Here is a 16,594-nt window from a genome sequence, read left to right as displayed (position 1 = left end):
ATACAAATCTAGGTTAAGCGTTAATTGACCAAACTGATGCCGATGTCTCACTGGACGAAGAATCATCATTTTGGTCTTGTCCCAGTTTAAAAGTAAGAAATTGCTGGACATCCACTTTTTCACTGACGCAAGGCAGTCTAAAAATTTTTTATGTATGAGATTACCATCGGTTATCGGCATGTACAACTGAATATCATCAGCATAGCAATGAAAGGTAATCCCAAAGCGCTGCAATACGTGCCCAAGGAGCGCTGTATAAAGCAGGGGGCCTAAGAAGGACCTCACACACGGACCCCCCTGTGGAACCCCAAATTTCATGTCACCAAGGTAGTGTTGTTATACAAGACACTGTGAGAACAACTGGTTAGGTATGATGTCATCCATGCAAGAACATTCCCAGTAATCCCAAAATGAAACAGTGAGGTTGTTTTATTGCAAGAACAGTAGGTTCGGCACAATGACCTTCACACAACAGTCATCAAGACACACATGTTGAAGCTACAATTTGGTTTTATTAGAGTTCATCATCAAAGTAAAAACTGATGTGAATAGGCTTCAGTTGGCAGCAATGGTCTGGTCCATCCAGGCTCGCAGCTCGGTGACACGGGCGTACACACCAGGGATAGAGGTGGAGCAGTTGCCGCTGCCCCATGAAACAATACCAACCAGAGTCCAGGCTCCACCCTTCTGACAGACGAGAGGACCACCAGAATCACCCTGAAACACCAGAGAAGCCCAAAAGGTAAACAAAATTTATTCACTTTCACTTATTAGTCTGTCTACTTTAACCTGCCTATTATGTTGAACTGAAAATAAGACAACTGACTTCCAGCTTCAAGTCATTGATTCACAAAGCTTATAAATTATTGCAAAAGCCATTTTACTTTTTATTGTCATCTGCACCTTGTTTTTCTGCACCTATGTTAAAAATTTAACATATTAACTGTTATTCTTCTGACTAAATATTATAAAAAAAAAGTTAACATTTATTCACTTAATAAAATGTGTTTATTGCAAGTAATTGCAGTTAGGAATCGGGCCTCCCAGCATGTTACAGGTTCATAGCCCCCCTTGCCCATATTCCATCGACAACTGGAGTTACAGTGCATCCAGAAAGTATTCACAACACTTTGCTTTTTCCACATTTTGGTTTATTACAGCCTTTATTCCAAAATGAATGAAATTCATTTTTTCTCTCAAAATTCTACACACAATACCTCATAAAGACAATGTGAAAAAAGTTTCACATAAGTTTTCACAGCCTTTGCTTTGAAGCTCAAAATTGAGCTCAGGTGCATCCTGTTTCCACTGATCATCCTATAGATGTTTCTACAGCTTAATTGAGTCCCCCTGGGGTAAATTCAGTTGTTTGGACTGGATTTAGAAAGGTACACACCTGTCTACATATAACCAAGCATGAAGACAAAAGAATTGTCTGTAGTCTTGAGGCACAAATCTGGGGAAGGGTACAGAAACATTTTTGCTGCTTTGAAGGCCCCAATGAGCACAGTGGCCTCCATCATCCATAAATGGAAGACGTTCTGATGCACCAGGACTCTACCTCGAGTTGGTCGCACGTTTATACCGAGTAATTGAGGAAGAAGGACCTGATGGTCACTCTGTCTACAGCATTCCTCTTTGGAGAAAGAAGAACCTTCCAGAAGGACAACCATCTCTGCAGTGATCCACCAATCAGGTCTGTATGGTAAAGTGGCCAGACGGAAGCCACTCCTCAGTAAAATGCACAGTGTTTCAGTGTTCCATTTTGGTGGCGTTCATCCTTGACCCAAAATATATAAGCATGCCAAAAGGAAAATGTCAACTGTGCTCTGTTTGTCCCTGATCGAAGTTACTTGCATGCAATCACGCACAGCCGTTGGTCTTTATCTCATGCAGGTGCTTCTAATTTTACACACAAACAGTGTGGTGATCAAACACAATACACATTTCACTCATGGTGTCAGCAACATGATAATGAACTCAGTCATGGTAACAGCAACATAACTTAAATAAAGTTACTAAACCAATTGAACTACAAAATCACAATAAATCAATAACACTAACAACACTGTTAAACTAACTTGAACCACAATAACAACACGTAAAACCCCCAAACCCCAAACTCCCATGGTGCATTACAACACAACATTCATTGTTTATTGGTTAGTTAAAATTGATCATTTCTCCAATAATATTAGTCCTATTAACTTTCCGTTTTGGGAGCGTTCATCCTTGACCCAAAATACATAAGCATGTAAAAATGGCAAATGTCAGCTCTCCCCGGATTTTGCGTGATCAAAGCCACACACACACAGACCATTTGTCTATTATAGTATAGATACACCTATGACTACTATTATACACTAATATTAAGTCATGCACACAGAGATAGTCAAGTAATTGACTTTTTTTTGCAAATTACATACAAACAAACAAAACATCTTCAACATCTTCAGCTTCACTTTTTTGTCCATTGACATGGCTGGTTGTTCAAAGGAGTAAAATATATGACATGGCCATTGCCATGGCTAAACAAAATATAGTAGGGCCAACAACCCAATAATTAAATCCTAATCTACTGCTGAATTATAGGAGCCAGAAATGGCATCAAGGAGTAAGGAAGCTAAGCTTTTACCCTGGGGGCTATCTTTTGTTTTCATTCTATTTCAATCAGAGTAGCAGCATCAAAATCATGTTGTGGTTTGGATCATTATCACCTGGAGAATGTAAACTTTTCATAGACGTCCATATTTTGCCATTTTGTTGAAAACAAAAACTTGCAAACACTAATTATTGGGTGCTAGGCCTCCAGGGCCAGTTCAGTTTTAAGCAGTTAAAAGGGAAATTAAATTTATGCCAAGACCTAATCTGCCTTCTGACTGGCTGAAATTGTTTGTATCCATTATTTTCTGAGATCTGACTGAACCACCCACCATGCAGGAGGAGGCTCCAGAGGCTCCAGCGCAGATCATCAGGTTGGTGATCTTGTTGCCCCAATAACGACTGCAGTTTTCATTGGTCAACAGGGGGAGGGCGGCCTGCTGCAGCCTGGGGGGGGTGTTAGAAGCTGCACCAACACATCACAGGGCACACTTAAAAAACATCCTGAGCTTTTGCTTTCCACTGTGAAGAAGTGGTTACTCATGGACACCAAAACACCTACACCTGTTGTTCAATATGACGTATTACAACAATACAACAGACTAGCAGGATGTTCTCTTCTGCCTGCAGGGCAGTGCCCTCTGGTACTTTTCTCAGCTCACCATTGTAGCGGGTCAAGCCCCAGCCGGTAGTTACACATTTCATGCCTCCAGGGTAGCTGTCACCAGCCTCAGCCACGCACACCGGGGAAACGCGCATGTTCATCTGGGCGGGGCTAGCCAACTTGATGAGCAGAATGTCATTGTTGATGGTGTAGCTGTTGTATTTTGGGTGTTTGAAGACCTTTTAGGGAAACTTTATGTTAATTTCACATGATGACAGTGAGAAAGAAAATACGTGGAATTTCACTTTGGATAAGAGAAAAACTAGATGCAAGAATAGTTTCTTCTAGGGATAGGATGACAAGTCATAATAGTCAGCTACAACTAGCTAACATCCAACTAGCTGACTATTTTTTATTAGTCAACTAGTTGATTATTCAGCTCAAACAGGCAGTATATGCCTAGTAAATGAATGCTGGTATTGTCTTCATGCTAATGCTTTTTTATATTTGTAATTTTGTGCTTATATTTGTTAAAATAAATGTCACATTTGAGTGTCACCCTGAAGATTCAAAATTGGCTTAATTCATTCAATGTCTAATTGAGTTGCCGACTAATCGACTTGTCAATGATCAAAGGTAGCCAACTAGTTGACTAATAATTTTCATTAGTCTTCCAAACCTAGATTCTTCCCATAGGCCATCATCCTAATGAACACCTTATTATTTTAAATCACTGTAAAAAGTACAATGCTTCAACTCTGTGAAGCTATTTTAATTTAATATTTAGCTGACTGTACAGCTGATGCTAAAAGTAGCATGCTACAATACATCATTAATTACAGCATTACTACCATAATTTTCACTTTTACAACACAAGCATTAGTTTAATGAGCTTAGATGCAAGTGTTAGCATGCTACTGTACAATGTGTGTGCTTTTTAACAAGCTCCTGGCACTCAACATGGCTTGCCTTGGCTAATGTAGGTAACGCTGGCAGCCATATTGATAAGGTATAATCTCTGTTATAGGCAAAGACATAAAACATAGAAAATGCTTCTTCTCTTGTGAAATATTTCATAAAGAAGTCTGATTGTCATCAAACATGGCTCATTTAAAAGCCTACTTAATAAATTAAAATTTCATTTTTCAGCATTTTTCGTAAAGTTGCAATTTTCTAAAATGTTAAATCACACAATGTGCATTAAATGATGGAATGTTACTTTATATTTCGGACTGTCTGGTGGCTTTTTACCAGCTTGTTTATGTTGGTCTGTATCCTGCTGCACAATCTGGAGGGATCCTGATTTGGTACAGTATCAATCATGTATCTATTTGTGGGTGTGTCATCTTTAATTTATATATAATTCTAGGTTTATAACACCGTGCTTGCTAATTTTCTCTTAAGTGGAAATTGGACAAGACCAGACCACATCTGAGCAGGAACACGCGGGAAAGACTGACCTTGTCCACTTTCATGACCTGGATGCTCTCGCTGTTGGAGGAGCGGTCGTGCTCACCCAGGATCACACGATGGGACGTCCTGCAGGAATCACAATGAAACTCATTAGTCCAAGTAGATCAATGCAAACTGAATTACCTTCAAAACACATCTGCTCTTTTTTTTTTACACAGAGGTCCAGTTAAAAGCTCCACCAGTTTAAGTTGTTATTTCTCATAAAAATGTGATTCCTGTGCAGCTGTGTTGAAATTAGAGATGCACGATACACCTTGTTTCCAGACTGAGTACAAGGATGAGTACATACATTTGGGTACTCACCGATACGATATGAATACTTAATGATACCATTACCGTTTTAAGATGACTCTGAAAACATGTTTTATTCATCAGTTGTTCCTTACTTTTTGACTGTAACTGCTACCATTATCATTAGCTTTGTTTTTATTTTATTTACATTTCACTTAAATCATGTAACATCACTTTTTCACGACAACAAATTGTCCTTTGACATTAACCGTGTGTTTCTTAACAAACATAACACTGCCAGACATCTCACCGAAATGTAACCTGTGGACTTCAGCACAACAAAATATACAACACCAGGAACCAAACTGAAAATGCCCATTGCTAACTTTACTTATGTCTGTGAGCAGTGGTGGGCACAGTTACGATAATCCGATAATTATCGAAGATAATGTTTTCATTATAGGATTATCTTTTCAGATAACTTTAAAAAACATTATTAGACTAATTATCTTCCGATAAATTTTTGTCTGACATCGTAAACAAAGCTGAATAGCTACAAACTATAAAATGTAAAATCAGTTTTGCACCTACCTGTGAAATGTTTCATAGCAGATGTATAGTTCTACTCTCTGCAAACAGATGAGAGCAGCTTCTAGAAGAAACCACTCTATTCTCTGCAGTCAAAGGAGAACTGGTCACAAAAAAAAAAAAAAAAAATTCTTTTAAGCCCATACTGATACGCAGGCAATATCACCCAAGTCATCCAGAGGCATACATTTTTAACTTAGGGTTCAAATTTTAACCAAACTAATTTCGGACAAGTTATTTAAATTAACGTCACATCTGAAGTTTTATAAAGTGAAAATATCAGATATATGTTTTAGTTTTAAAGTAATGCACTAATTTTTAAGGTTTTATTGTGGACATACTGTTCCAAGTGCATTATGGGTAGGATAGGGTAATCTCAGTACGTTCACAACAGGAGAAATGAATTTGAGACACTCTGATCAGGCTCCATGGACAACAGCATTAAACTCTAGTGCCTAAAACTCTCATGAATATATTCTCTGGGTTTATAGATGTTGTTATTGTGTTTGCGTTTATTAAATTCCACACATCTTAATTGTAGCAGACATGGATTATCTGGAATTTTGTTTTGGCACGTTTTCACAGTCTCTACTGCCATCTACTGGCCAGTAGTGTTCATGGCAGTATTTGTCCTGAAGCTGGGCAGACACTGTATGATATTTTCAATCATTGTACTTGGTTCCAGCTCAAACTGTACTACAGAACCGCACAGTGTAAAAGTACAGAGCGCCGATTTATATTCTCACACACATTGTATGTTCAAAAACCACACGTCGGACTCGTGTTTCCAGAAGCAAAACGTAAACAAGCTTTTGGAGAAGAGAGAAGAGATGAGTTTTCAGTCTGGACTTAAACTGTCCCACCGACTCTGAGGACCTGACCGCGGAAGATCGTTCCAGAGTCGTGGTGCTGCCACAGAAAAGGCTCTATCACCTCTGGATTTAAGCCTGGCTTTAGGAACAGCCAGGAGAAGTAGGTCAGCTGACCTCAGAGCCCTACGTGGAGTGTACGGCTGCAAGAGCTCACTCAGATACATTGGGCCTATACAGCAGCATTCTGTACACTCTGCAGGCGCTGTAGGGAGGGCTGGTCCAACCCAATGTACAGAGCATTACAATAATCCAGACGTGACGTTATAAATGCATGGATAGCTCTTTCAGAATCAACTCGAGTAAAACAAGATTTAATCTTGGAAAGAGTCCTCAGCTGAAAAAAAGCTGGCCCTGATGACAGAGCTGATGTGCTTATCAAATCTGAACAATGGGTCAACTATCACCCCTAGATTTTTTACAAAAGGGCAGAAAAAAGTGCACAGAGGATCAATAGCACTGTCTTGTCCTTGTAGAGGGTTACTTTGCCCGAACACTAAAATCTCAGTTTTATTTTTATTAAGATTCAGAAAATTAGCTCTCATCCAGACTTGTACATCATTCAGACAGTCCTGTAGTATTTTTACAGCAGCCTGGGTATCACAGGAAATTACAGGAAGGTAAATCTGAATGTCGTCTGCAAAACAATGAAAAAAGACATTGTGCTTTTTAAAAACAGACCCAAGAGGGATCATGTACAAAGCAAAGAGAAGTGGTGCTAAAATTGAGCCCTGGGACACGCCATATTTAAGAAGAGACACAGAGGAAGAGTACTGTCCTACATTAACCGAAAAACTTCTGTTGGAAGGATAGGTCCGAAACCAATTTAGCGCTGAACCCTTAATACCTATGTGCATCTCGAGGCGAGTCACAAGGACACTGTGATCCACCGTGTCAAAGGCTGCAGATAAATCTAAAAGTAGAAGAACCTGCAGAGTTCCCAGCATCAACAGTTAAAAGAAGGTCATTAAAACTTTTAAAAGGGCTGTTTCAGTATTGTGTCTTAATTTAAAACCAGATTGAAACTTCTCCCCTATTTCATTAAGATCCAGATAAGCCTGCAATTGGTCATAGACAGCTTTCTCTAAACCTTTAGACACAAATGGCAATTTAGAGATTGGTCTATAGTTGGACAACACATTTGGGTCAAGATTGCTCTTTTTGATGAGCGGCTGGACTACAGCATGTTTAAGAGCTGACGGAAAACAGCCACTTGATAGAGAAGCATTCACAAGTTCAGCAATGTATGGACCAATACACTGAAAAACATCTTTAAACAAATGACCTGGAACAATGTCCAAAGTGCAGGAAGAAGACTTAAAATGATTAACAATTTTAGTCAGCTCACAAGTAGATACAGGATTAAAACAATCAAAAACAGCATGACACATGGATGGATCTGCTGACGCCACCTCAAATACAGGAGATGATCTAAGATCAGAGATTTTATCTCTGAAATAAGAGAGAAAATCTTCACAAAGGCTGGCCAAGGGCACAGTAAGATTGCTCGCATGAGGATTAATGAGCGAATTCAGAGAGTTAAAAAGCACCTGAGGTTTATGAGGTTATCTGTGCCCACTACTGTCTGTGAGGATGAAAAGCCTTTTTTGAAAATGTGAGGAGCAGATTCTTTTTGATGAAAAGAAGCTTCTCTGCGTTATCAGCTGTGAGCCTGTTTCTGTTTTCATCAACAATGTGTGACACTGAGCTAAACAGCCTTTCACTCTAGTGGGCAAAACTGTATCACTTATAAATGGATTTGAAATGGATTTTCATTGTCACAACTTAATTTTCATAAGAATATCTACGATTATAAACAACAGTTTGGTCAATGTTGTGTCAAAAAGGCTCTTGAAATGGAGCAATATCTCCATCTGATGGTCATTTACCATTAATGCAGGTACAACAGCAAGAGCTCTTGAATTTAATGGTATCGCACAATAACACGAAGATAACCCAAAACCAGTTTGGGGAAACTTACTTAAAATAGCTTCAACTTCAAGAGTAAAATAAGGAAAAAAGAAAATGCTTTAATTTGGACATTTTAGGGACAATTTTGCAGTAAAGTACTGATCACAAAAGCACAAACTTTGTAAACAGAAGGGGCACTTAGTGCACACCACTGCCAAAAGGGTAAAAATGAGCATCGCCTTTATCACCTCTGATAACACAGCAGAATGAAATAGGCTCTGCATGAGTACAATTGTTCCTCTTCCATATAGTGTTAGAATAAAAGATCACGAGCTTAAATCGACCTTAAATGAAGTTTATCAACTAGGCTTAACACTATGACAGAGCTGATTTAACACTGTGACAGTGCTGATTTTACACGACTTGGAGGACCAGCAGCTGTATTCTGGCAGTCTATTTTGCTCTGCAAAATGTACTGTGTTGGTAGTTACCAGAGGTAATAAAGGTTCTCCTCATTATTACTCATTTGGTGGAGGTTTGTGCTCTGAGTGTTCTGATTGTTTCTGCACAAAGTTTATGGACTTTGTGCTTTTGTGTTTTGTGCTTCATGGGCAAATTTTTCTCTAAAATGTCCAAACTAAAGGATTTTATTTTTCCGTTTCCTTGCTTTTTCCTTGAAGCCTCACTATGCAGTAAAGATACTTTAGTGTTCAGCTAATTTGGGTGTAGTTATCCTTAAAGTCAAATGATGACTTGCGCAAAAGACCACATTGTTTCAACTCTAAAAGTGGAGCTTTATGAATGTTAGTGTTTGTCATGTGCTCATTGGTTGTGAGAGTAAACTGTTAATCTTGCAGCAGCGCCTCCAAGAGGACTCACCGGACATTGCAGTGAGCAGCTGTCACCACCCAGTATTCACTGATCAGAGAACCACCGCAGAAGTGGAAACCGGTGTAATCCTGACAACAAACACGCAACCAACAATAAATATTTATGAAACAAATGCAACTGAAACACACAAACAGCAAGACAAACAAACAAGCACGAGAACACAACCACAAACCAAGAAACAAACAGGCAGACAGTCAGAAAGACAAACAAGCACGTGAACACAACCACAAACCAAGAAACAAACAGGCAGACAGTCAGAAAGACAAACACGTGAACATAACCACAAACCAAGAAACAAACAGGCAGACAGTCAGAAAGACAAACACGTGAACATAACCACAAACCAAGAAACAAACAGGCAGACAGTCAGAAAGACAAACACGTGAACATAACCACAAACCAAGAAACAAACAGGCAGACAGTCAGAAAGACAAACAAACAAGCATGAGAACATAACCACAAACCAAGAAACAAACAGGCAGACAGTCAGAAAGACAAACAAACAAGCACGTGAACACAACCACAAACACAAGAAACAAACACGCAGACAGAAAGACAAAAACAAGCACGCAAACACAACTACAAACACAAGAAACAAACATGCAGACACTCAGAAAGACAAACAAACAAGCACGCGAACACAGCCACAAACACAGAAAAACAAACACGCAGACAGTCAGAAACAGACAAACAAGCACGCGAACACAACCACAAATACAAGAAACAAACAGGCAGACAGTCAGAAAGACAAGTGAACAAAGAGCCATGCAAACAATAAAAGTCAGAAAAAACAAACTCAATCATAACCACACAAACAAACAAACAAACATGCAAACATACAAACAAACAAGTAAGCAAGAAAATCAGACACAGCCAAAAACAAGAGAACCCCTCCCCCCCCCACACACACAATCAAGCAAAAAGACAAATAAACAAGGAAAGATGTTTAAAGAAACACAAGATTTATAGAGCATTGAATTAACAAAATTTTACTGTCACACTAAAAGTCAAAATTCTTAAAAAACTGGCTTTAAATTATAAATATTTATGAGGATGAATCATGATGTGGGTCATCATAAGTCTAAATTATGAGTGCTTACCTGCAGGGAAACCTGCCACGGCCAGGAGTGAGGCACTGCCTCTTCGCCATTCACGATACGAGAGTATCCGGTGATGACGGGAGGGATGGCAGGCCGACCACAACCTATGAACACCATCAATCAATTAACATTCATTCTTCACACTGATACCATTGTCTTATTTAAATCTTTGTGTGTGTGTGTGTGTGTGTGTGTACATATATATATATTTGTCAGTATGAAATACAAATTCTTACAGGAATGTTTTTGCATGAAACTTCATTAAACATCCTCTGTTTTGCTACAATGAAGGCAAACTGATTTGTGAAGAGCTGTGTTAAATTAACACTGCCAGTGTACATATGATCCTACTCTGGTCAGAGTGGGACCAATGTTCACTGTCAGTGTTAATTTAAAACTGATGTTAAATTATGGAGTGTAACACTTGTGTGAAGCATCTTGAGGCAACTTTGTTGTGATTTGGCGCTATATAAATGAAAATAAATTGAGACTGGAATTGTGATTTTACTGTGAAGAAAAACAAGCATAAAATTGGAATCTCCATCCAATTTTGGTGGTGTACATAAATCCATAACAGAAAAATTAGAGTGAGAGAGACACTTTTGATTGAGATATAATGCAAAATGTACATGAAATGGGCTTTTCAATATCAAATTCAAATGTCCACAAAATCCTCAATCCAAATCAGATCCGGTTAAAACTTTGCCAGTCTGCACCTCACATTCAAATATGAGAGGGATTGGGGAATGTCTGATTAAGATTCAGATCAGGGAGACAGACACCCTCTCTACTTTTAAGATTAGGCTTAAAACTTTCCTTTTTGCTAAAGCTTATAGTTAGGGCTGGATCAGGTGACCCTGAACCATCCCTTAGTTATGCTGCTATAGACGTAGACTGCTGGGGGGTTCCCATGATGCACTGTTTCTTTCTCTTTTTGCTCTGTATGCACCACTCTGCATTTAATCATTAGTGATCGATCTCTGCTCCCCTCCACAGCATGTCTTTTTCCTGGTTCTCTCCCTCAGCCCCAACCAGTCCCAGCAGAAGACTGCCCCTCCCTGAGCCTGGTTCTGCTGGAGGTTTCTTCCTGTTAAAAGGGAGTTTTTCCTTCCCACTGTAGCCAAGTGCTTGCTCACAGGGGGTCGTTTTGACCGTTGGGGTTTTACATAATTATTGTATGGCCTTGCCTTACAATATAAAGCGCCTTGGGGCAACTGTTTGTTGTGATTTGGCGCTATATAAAAAAATTGATTGATTGATTGATATAATGTAAAATATACATTAAATGGGTTTTTCAATGTTAAATTTAAATGGCCACAAAATCTGTAATCTGGATCAGATCCGCATCAAAGTTTGTCAGCTGATAAAGGATACTATCCTACATAAAGAAATTCAATCTTTTTTGACATTTATGAATTTTTGAAAATGAGTTCAATGTTAAAGGATTATGATTTTTCCAATATTCCATGATTTTTCCTGACTTTGACTGGTGACCTATGCCCTAGAAAATAAATTTAGTTCTTACCTATCAGGATATGAATCCTCTCTAAAAACTTCATAATGATGTATGAAAAATTGTGGGTTCCAGACAAACAAACAGGGGTGAAACCCACCTAACTTTGTTGGCGGAAGTAAAAATGACTAAAAATGATTAATAATAATTAATAATCATGATCACGATTAATAATTTCATAGTCGATAAATCAATAATGTAGTGATAATTGACTGCTAAATTATTCACTAGCTGTTTTCAGAATCAATTCATCTTTTTGAGACATTTTTTGAAAGGAAAAAACAAAATTTTACTGAGTTCAACTTTTCAAATGTGAATATGTTTGTGGTATCTTTCCTTCTTTGGGTCATGTACAAAACAAGACAATTGAGAACATCATATGGGCTTCAGGAAACACTGATCAACATTTTCTAACATTTTATGGCTCGATTATCAATTTGTCAAACATTAAAAAATCATTAGTTGCAACCTGACCTGCGTCATCATCACAACTAGAGATGGGTATCGAGAACCGGTTCCTTTCGGGTATCGTTAAGAAATGATTCGATCCAACGACATCAATAAGCTTTGTGCTTAACGATTCTGTTATCGGTCCTTCAGAGTGGCCGTTGTTTTGGCGGGTGTTTGTCAGGAAAATGATCATTTCTCTACACTGATTACAGACCTTGCAGAGGGTCCTTAATCAACTTTTCTGCAGCGCGGCTTTGCTTTGAACCTTGAAGCAATCGAAGCGTGGTTCGCAGATTGAAGCAATGCTTCGGTCGATTGCTTCGTTTATTTCTTTCTTTCGCTTAATTTCCCCCCGCTAAAACCCTAAAGAGCATACGTCTGTGAGTATTATTTACCTTTTCTATGTTAAACCGACCTGTTATGGTCTTCTGAAACAGTTGATAGATGTATTTTATAACTTAAAAACGGGAGCGATGCTAACGCGTTAGCATGTCTATGGCATTTTCAGTGTTAAAAGTTAGCATTTAGCAATTGCAGCCGTCATCACGTTCGGGTGTTTTCAAATTGTAATATTCCTTAAATTTATTTTTGGTTATATATTAATAATCTAATGATTATTATATAACATTTTAGAGAAAGAGACAAAAAGAACCTGAATAGAAACACAACAGAAAATATATAATATCAACTAACATAAATAAATAAATACATACAGAAATAAGTGTTTCCTGTGAACACCGAGTGACTCTCACACCTCCATTTCATCCCTGTCTTATTTAAGTTTAATGACAGTTTGTTTCGGTCAAACCATATTTTCAGTTTAATTTCTTCAGTGATTTCCGCCAGAACTATCTGCCAAACTAGAAAACTGCTGTATCCTAGTAAGAGCAGAATACTACTGGAATGAATCCGAATAAGGAAAGTTGTATTTTTTTTCTCACCTAAATGGATTCAGCACTCACTCCAGTTTATTGTCTGGAATAGTCCCAGATTGCATTTCAGAGCTTCTAGAATTCAAACATTTTCATGCAGGTAGTGTTGGGGGGTAATTTTGGGTTTCAGCTTTTTTTGTTTTTCACCACTTTCATCCCTGAATATGAGTTGTGATTCACTTTTGTGCAGAATAAAGTTACTAACTGGGACTCCTGTCTTGTTGCGAGAAAGAAACGAGAATCATCCTCCGTTCTGTTCACACAGCTCCAAACGTTGCGCGGCTCTCTGACAAGTCGAAATAGAACGATAGAATTCAGTCTGAATTAATAACTCCAAAGTGAAACACAGTTTTGTTTATTTTTATTTATGTCCAGAGATCAAGGATACAGTGACTAATTTTATATTTATTTACTTTAAGACTCAAGGAAATACATAGTAAACCTGTAAAGCCTACTTTTAGTACAAAATTCATGAGGTATCGATAAGGGAATCGATAAGGAATCGGATCGATAAGCAGAATCGATAATGGCATCGATATCCATAAAACCTTATCAATACCTATCCCTAATCACAAGTCAAAGTTATTTTGGCCACTGATAAAGTATGAGACTTGTAAGACTCCACCACAGAGTAAGATGACTGAGATGAGGTGTGTCTAACTCACCGTAGGCGGCGCTGATGAAGGCGAAGCAGGACAGGATCCACAGGAAGGCCATGGCTCGATGATGGCGGTCCAAGTGCACACAGAGCTTTTATAGGGGACAAGACAGGAGGACGTGGACGTCTTATCAGAGGGCGCTGGGAGTCTGGACACATTGAGCTCATGTGCACGTTTCCATTTGGATGGAACGGTCAATTATTAGCTCGTTGTGGCATTATCAGAGCCCAGAACATACCCACAAAAAATTTCAAATAAAACCTTAATCAAATCCTCAAAACACTTCAAATCAATGTTTAATTGATTTCTCGGCTGATCATTGTTTTGTTAGCTGATTTAATTTCATTGTAACTTCTGGGAAAATATTCATTGCAATACACCGGGGTTAGACACTTTAACTCTCAATTTTCTCATGCTACCAAATAAAATGTGTTAAGTAGATGAGAATATGTACTTTATTTCCATATAAATTTAACTAAACATTATTTACAAGATGCATTTATTTCAATTTTTATCCATCATGTTATATACAGTAGTGTTCAGAATAATAGTGCTATGTGACTAAAAAGATTAATCCAGGTTTTGAGTATATTTCTTATTGTTACATGGGAAACAAGGTACCAGTAGATTCAGTAGATTCTCACAAATCCAACAAGACCAAGTATTCATGATATGCACACTCTTAAGGCTATGAAATTGGGCTATTAGTAAAAAAAGTAGAAAAGGAGGTGTTCACAATACTAGTAGTGTGGCATTCAGTCAGTGAGTCTGTCAGTTTTGTGGAACAAACAGGTGTGAATCAGGTGTCCCCTATTTAAGGATGAAGCCAGCACCTGTTGAACATGTTTTTCTCTTTGAAAGCCTGAGGAAAATGGGACGTTCAAGACATTGTTCATAAGAACAGCATAGTTTGATTAAAAAGTTGATTGGAGAGGGGAAAACTTATACGCAGGTGCAAAAAATTATAGGCTGTTCATCTACAATGATGTCCTATGCTTTAAAATGGACAAAAAAAAAAAAAAAAACAGATACGCGTGGAAGAAAACAGAAAACAACTATCAAAATGGATAGCAGAATAACCAGAATGGCAAAGTCTCACCCATTGATCAGCTCCAGGATGATCAAAGATAGTCTGGAGTTACCTGTAAATGCTGTGACAGTTAGAAGACACCTGTGTGAAGCTAATTTATTTGCAAGAATCCCCAGCAAAGTCCCTCTGTTAAATACAAGACGTGCAGAAGAGGTTACAATTTGCCAAAGAACACATCAGCTGGCCTAAAGAGAAATGGAGGAATATTTTGTGGACTGATGAGAGTAAAATTGTTCTTTTTGGGTCCAAGGGCCGCAGACAGTTTGTGAGACGACCCCCAAACTCTGAATTCAAGCCACAGTTCACAGTGAAGACAGTGAAGCATGGTGGTGCAAGCATCATGATATGGGCATGTTTCTCCTACTATGGTGTTGGGCTTATATATTGTATACCAGGTATCATGGATCAGTTTGGATATGTCAAAATACTTGAAGAGGTCATGTTGCGTTATGCTGAAGAGGACATTCCCTTGAAACAGGGCAATGACCCTAAGCACACTGGTAAATGAGCTATATCTTGGTTCCAAACCAACAAAATTAATGCCTTGCAGATGTGAAGAAATCATGAAAAACTGTGGTTATACAACTAAATACTAGTTTAGTGATTCACAGGATTGCTAAAAATGCAGTTTGAACATAATAGTTTTGAGTTTGTGGCATCAACAGCAGATGCTACTATTATTATGAACACCCCCTTTTCTACTTTTTTAACTAATTGCCCAATTTCATAGCCTTAAGAGTGTGCATATCATGAATGCTTGGTCTTGTTGGATTTGTGAGAATCTCCTGAATCTACTGGTACCTTGTTTCCCATGTAACAATAAGAAATATACTCAAAACCTGGATTCATCATTTAAGTCACATAGCACTACTATTACTCTGAACACTACTGTATATGTGTGTGTGTGTGTGTGTGTGTGTATATATATATATATATATATATATATATATATATATATGAATGACAAATCTAAATCTGTTGAGTTGAAAACAAAAACATGTCAAAGTTAGAGAGTTTTAACATTTGTTTTTACAGTCACCGTGCTTTACACAGCACAGAACAATTGTCAGAAATATATATATATATATATATATATATATATATATATATATATATATATATATATATATATATAATTATTTATAACTTTTGGAATTGACACATAAAACAAAAAACAATGACAGTAACAATAACAAAATAGACTGGTCAAGAATGCACAGATATTTGACATGATAACTCAGAAGACACACAAAGCAGATCAAGTCCAAAGCGGCTGTCCATTTAAGTCTCTTTGCACAGAAAAATATTTTTAAAATCTTTTTCATGTGATAAAAGTTGATTTTTCAAATGTCTGCACAAAGTGAGAAAAAAGGGATTTTGCTCATTTTGGCAGTTAAAAAAAAATCCAAAAAGACCATATGACAATGTAAAATTTATTTTAAAATATGATTTAAAGCTTCAGTACAGGCAAGTTAAAAACAATCAGTGGGATTATTTTTGGAAAAGGTTGATAAGACTGAAGGTCTTTTTGTTGCAAACATGTGTTTGCTTCCCACACAAAGTTTTTTTAATCTTTGATAAACTCTCTGAGAATGTGAACAAACATGAAATAAAGCGGATGGATGTTCTGGTTCTGTGGTCTGTGTCCACATTAACACAACTCAGTGTGAAACACAGCTGCA

General features: G+C 37.8%; 1 protein-coding gene across 1 annotated transcript; it reads right to left on the bottom strand.

The window, feature by feature from the left end:
- Positions 1–490: 490 nt before the first annotated feature.
- LOC117523487 (chymotrypsin A-like) lies at positions 491–13,921 on the bottom strand. The gene is made up of 7 exons (XM_034185045.1): positions 13,829–13,921; positions 10,269–10,372; positions 9,157–9,236; positions 4,666–4,744; positions 3,264–3,444; positions 2,934–3,067; positions 491–717 (listed from the first exon to the last, which is right to left on the bottom strand). The coding sequence occupies exons 1-7, from the start codon at positions 13,878–13,880 to the stop codon at positions 556–558; spliced, it is 792 nt and encodes a 263-aa protein (XP_034040936.1). The 5' UTR covers positions 13,881–13,921; the 3' UTR covers positions 491–555.
- Between the last annotated feature and the right edge of the window lie 2,673 nt (positions 13,922–16,594).

Source organism: Thalassophryne amazonica, chromosome 2 (assembly GCF_902500255.1).
Source record: "Thalassophryne amazonica chromosome 2, fThaAma1.1, whole genome shotgun sequence".
NCBI lineage: Eukaryota > Metazoa > Chordata > Actinopteri > Batrachoidiformes > Batrachoididae > Thalassophryne > Thalassophryne amazonica.
The sequence above is the reverse complement of the archived record's forward strand: the minus strand, read 5'-3'. Positions and strand labels throughout refer to the sequence as shown.

Excerpts from the sequence above, each read along its gene's own strand:
- LOC117523487 (XM_034185045.1), bottom strand. The coding sequence starts at position 13,880 with ATGGCCTTCCTGTGGATCCTGTCCTGCTTCGCCTTCATCAGCGCCGCC. Across the intron at positions 3,445-4,665 it reads AGGTCATGAAAGTGGACAAG|GTCTTCAAACACCCAAAATA; the intron begins GTCAGTCTTTCC and ends TTTCCCTAAAAG. Across the intron at positions 3,068-3,263 it reads GGGCTTGACCCGCTACAATG|CTTCTAACACCCCCCCCAGG; the intron begins GTGAGCTGAGAA and ends GTGTTGGTGCAG.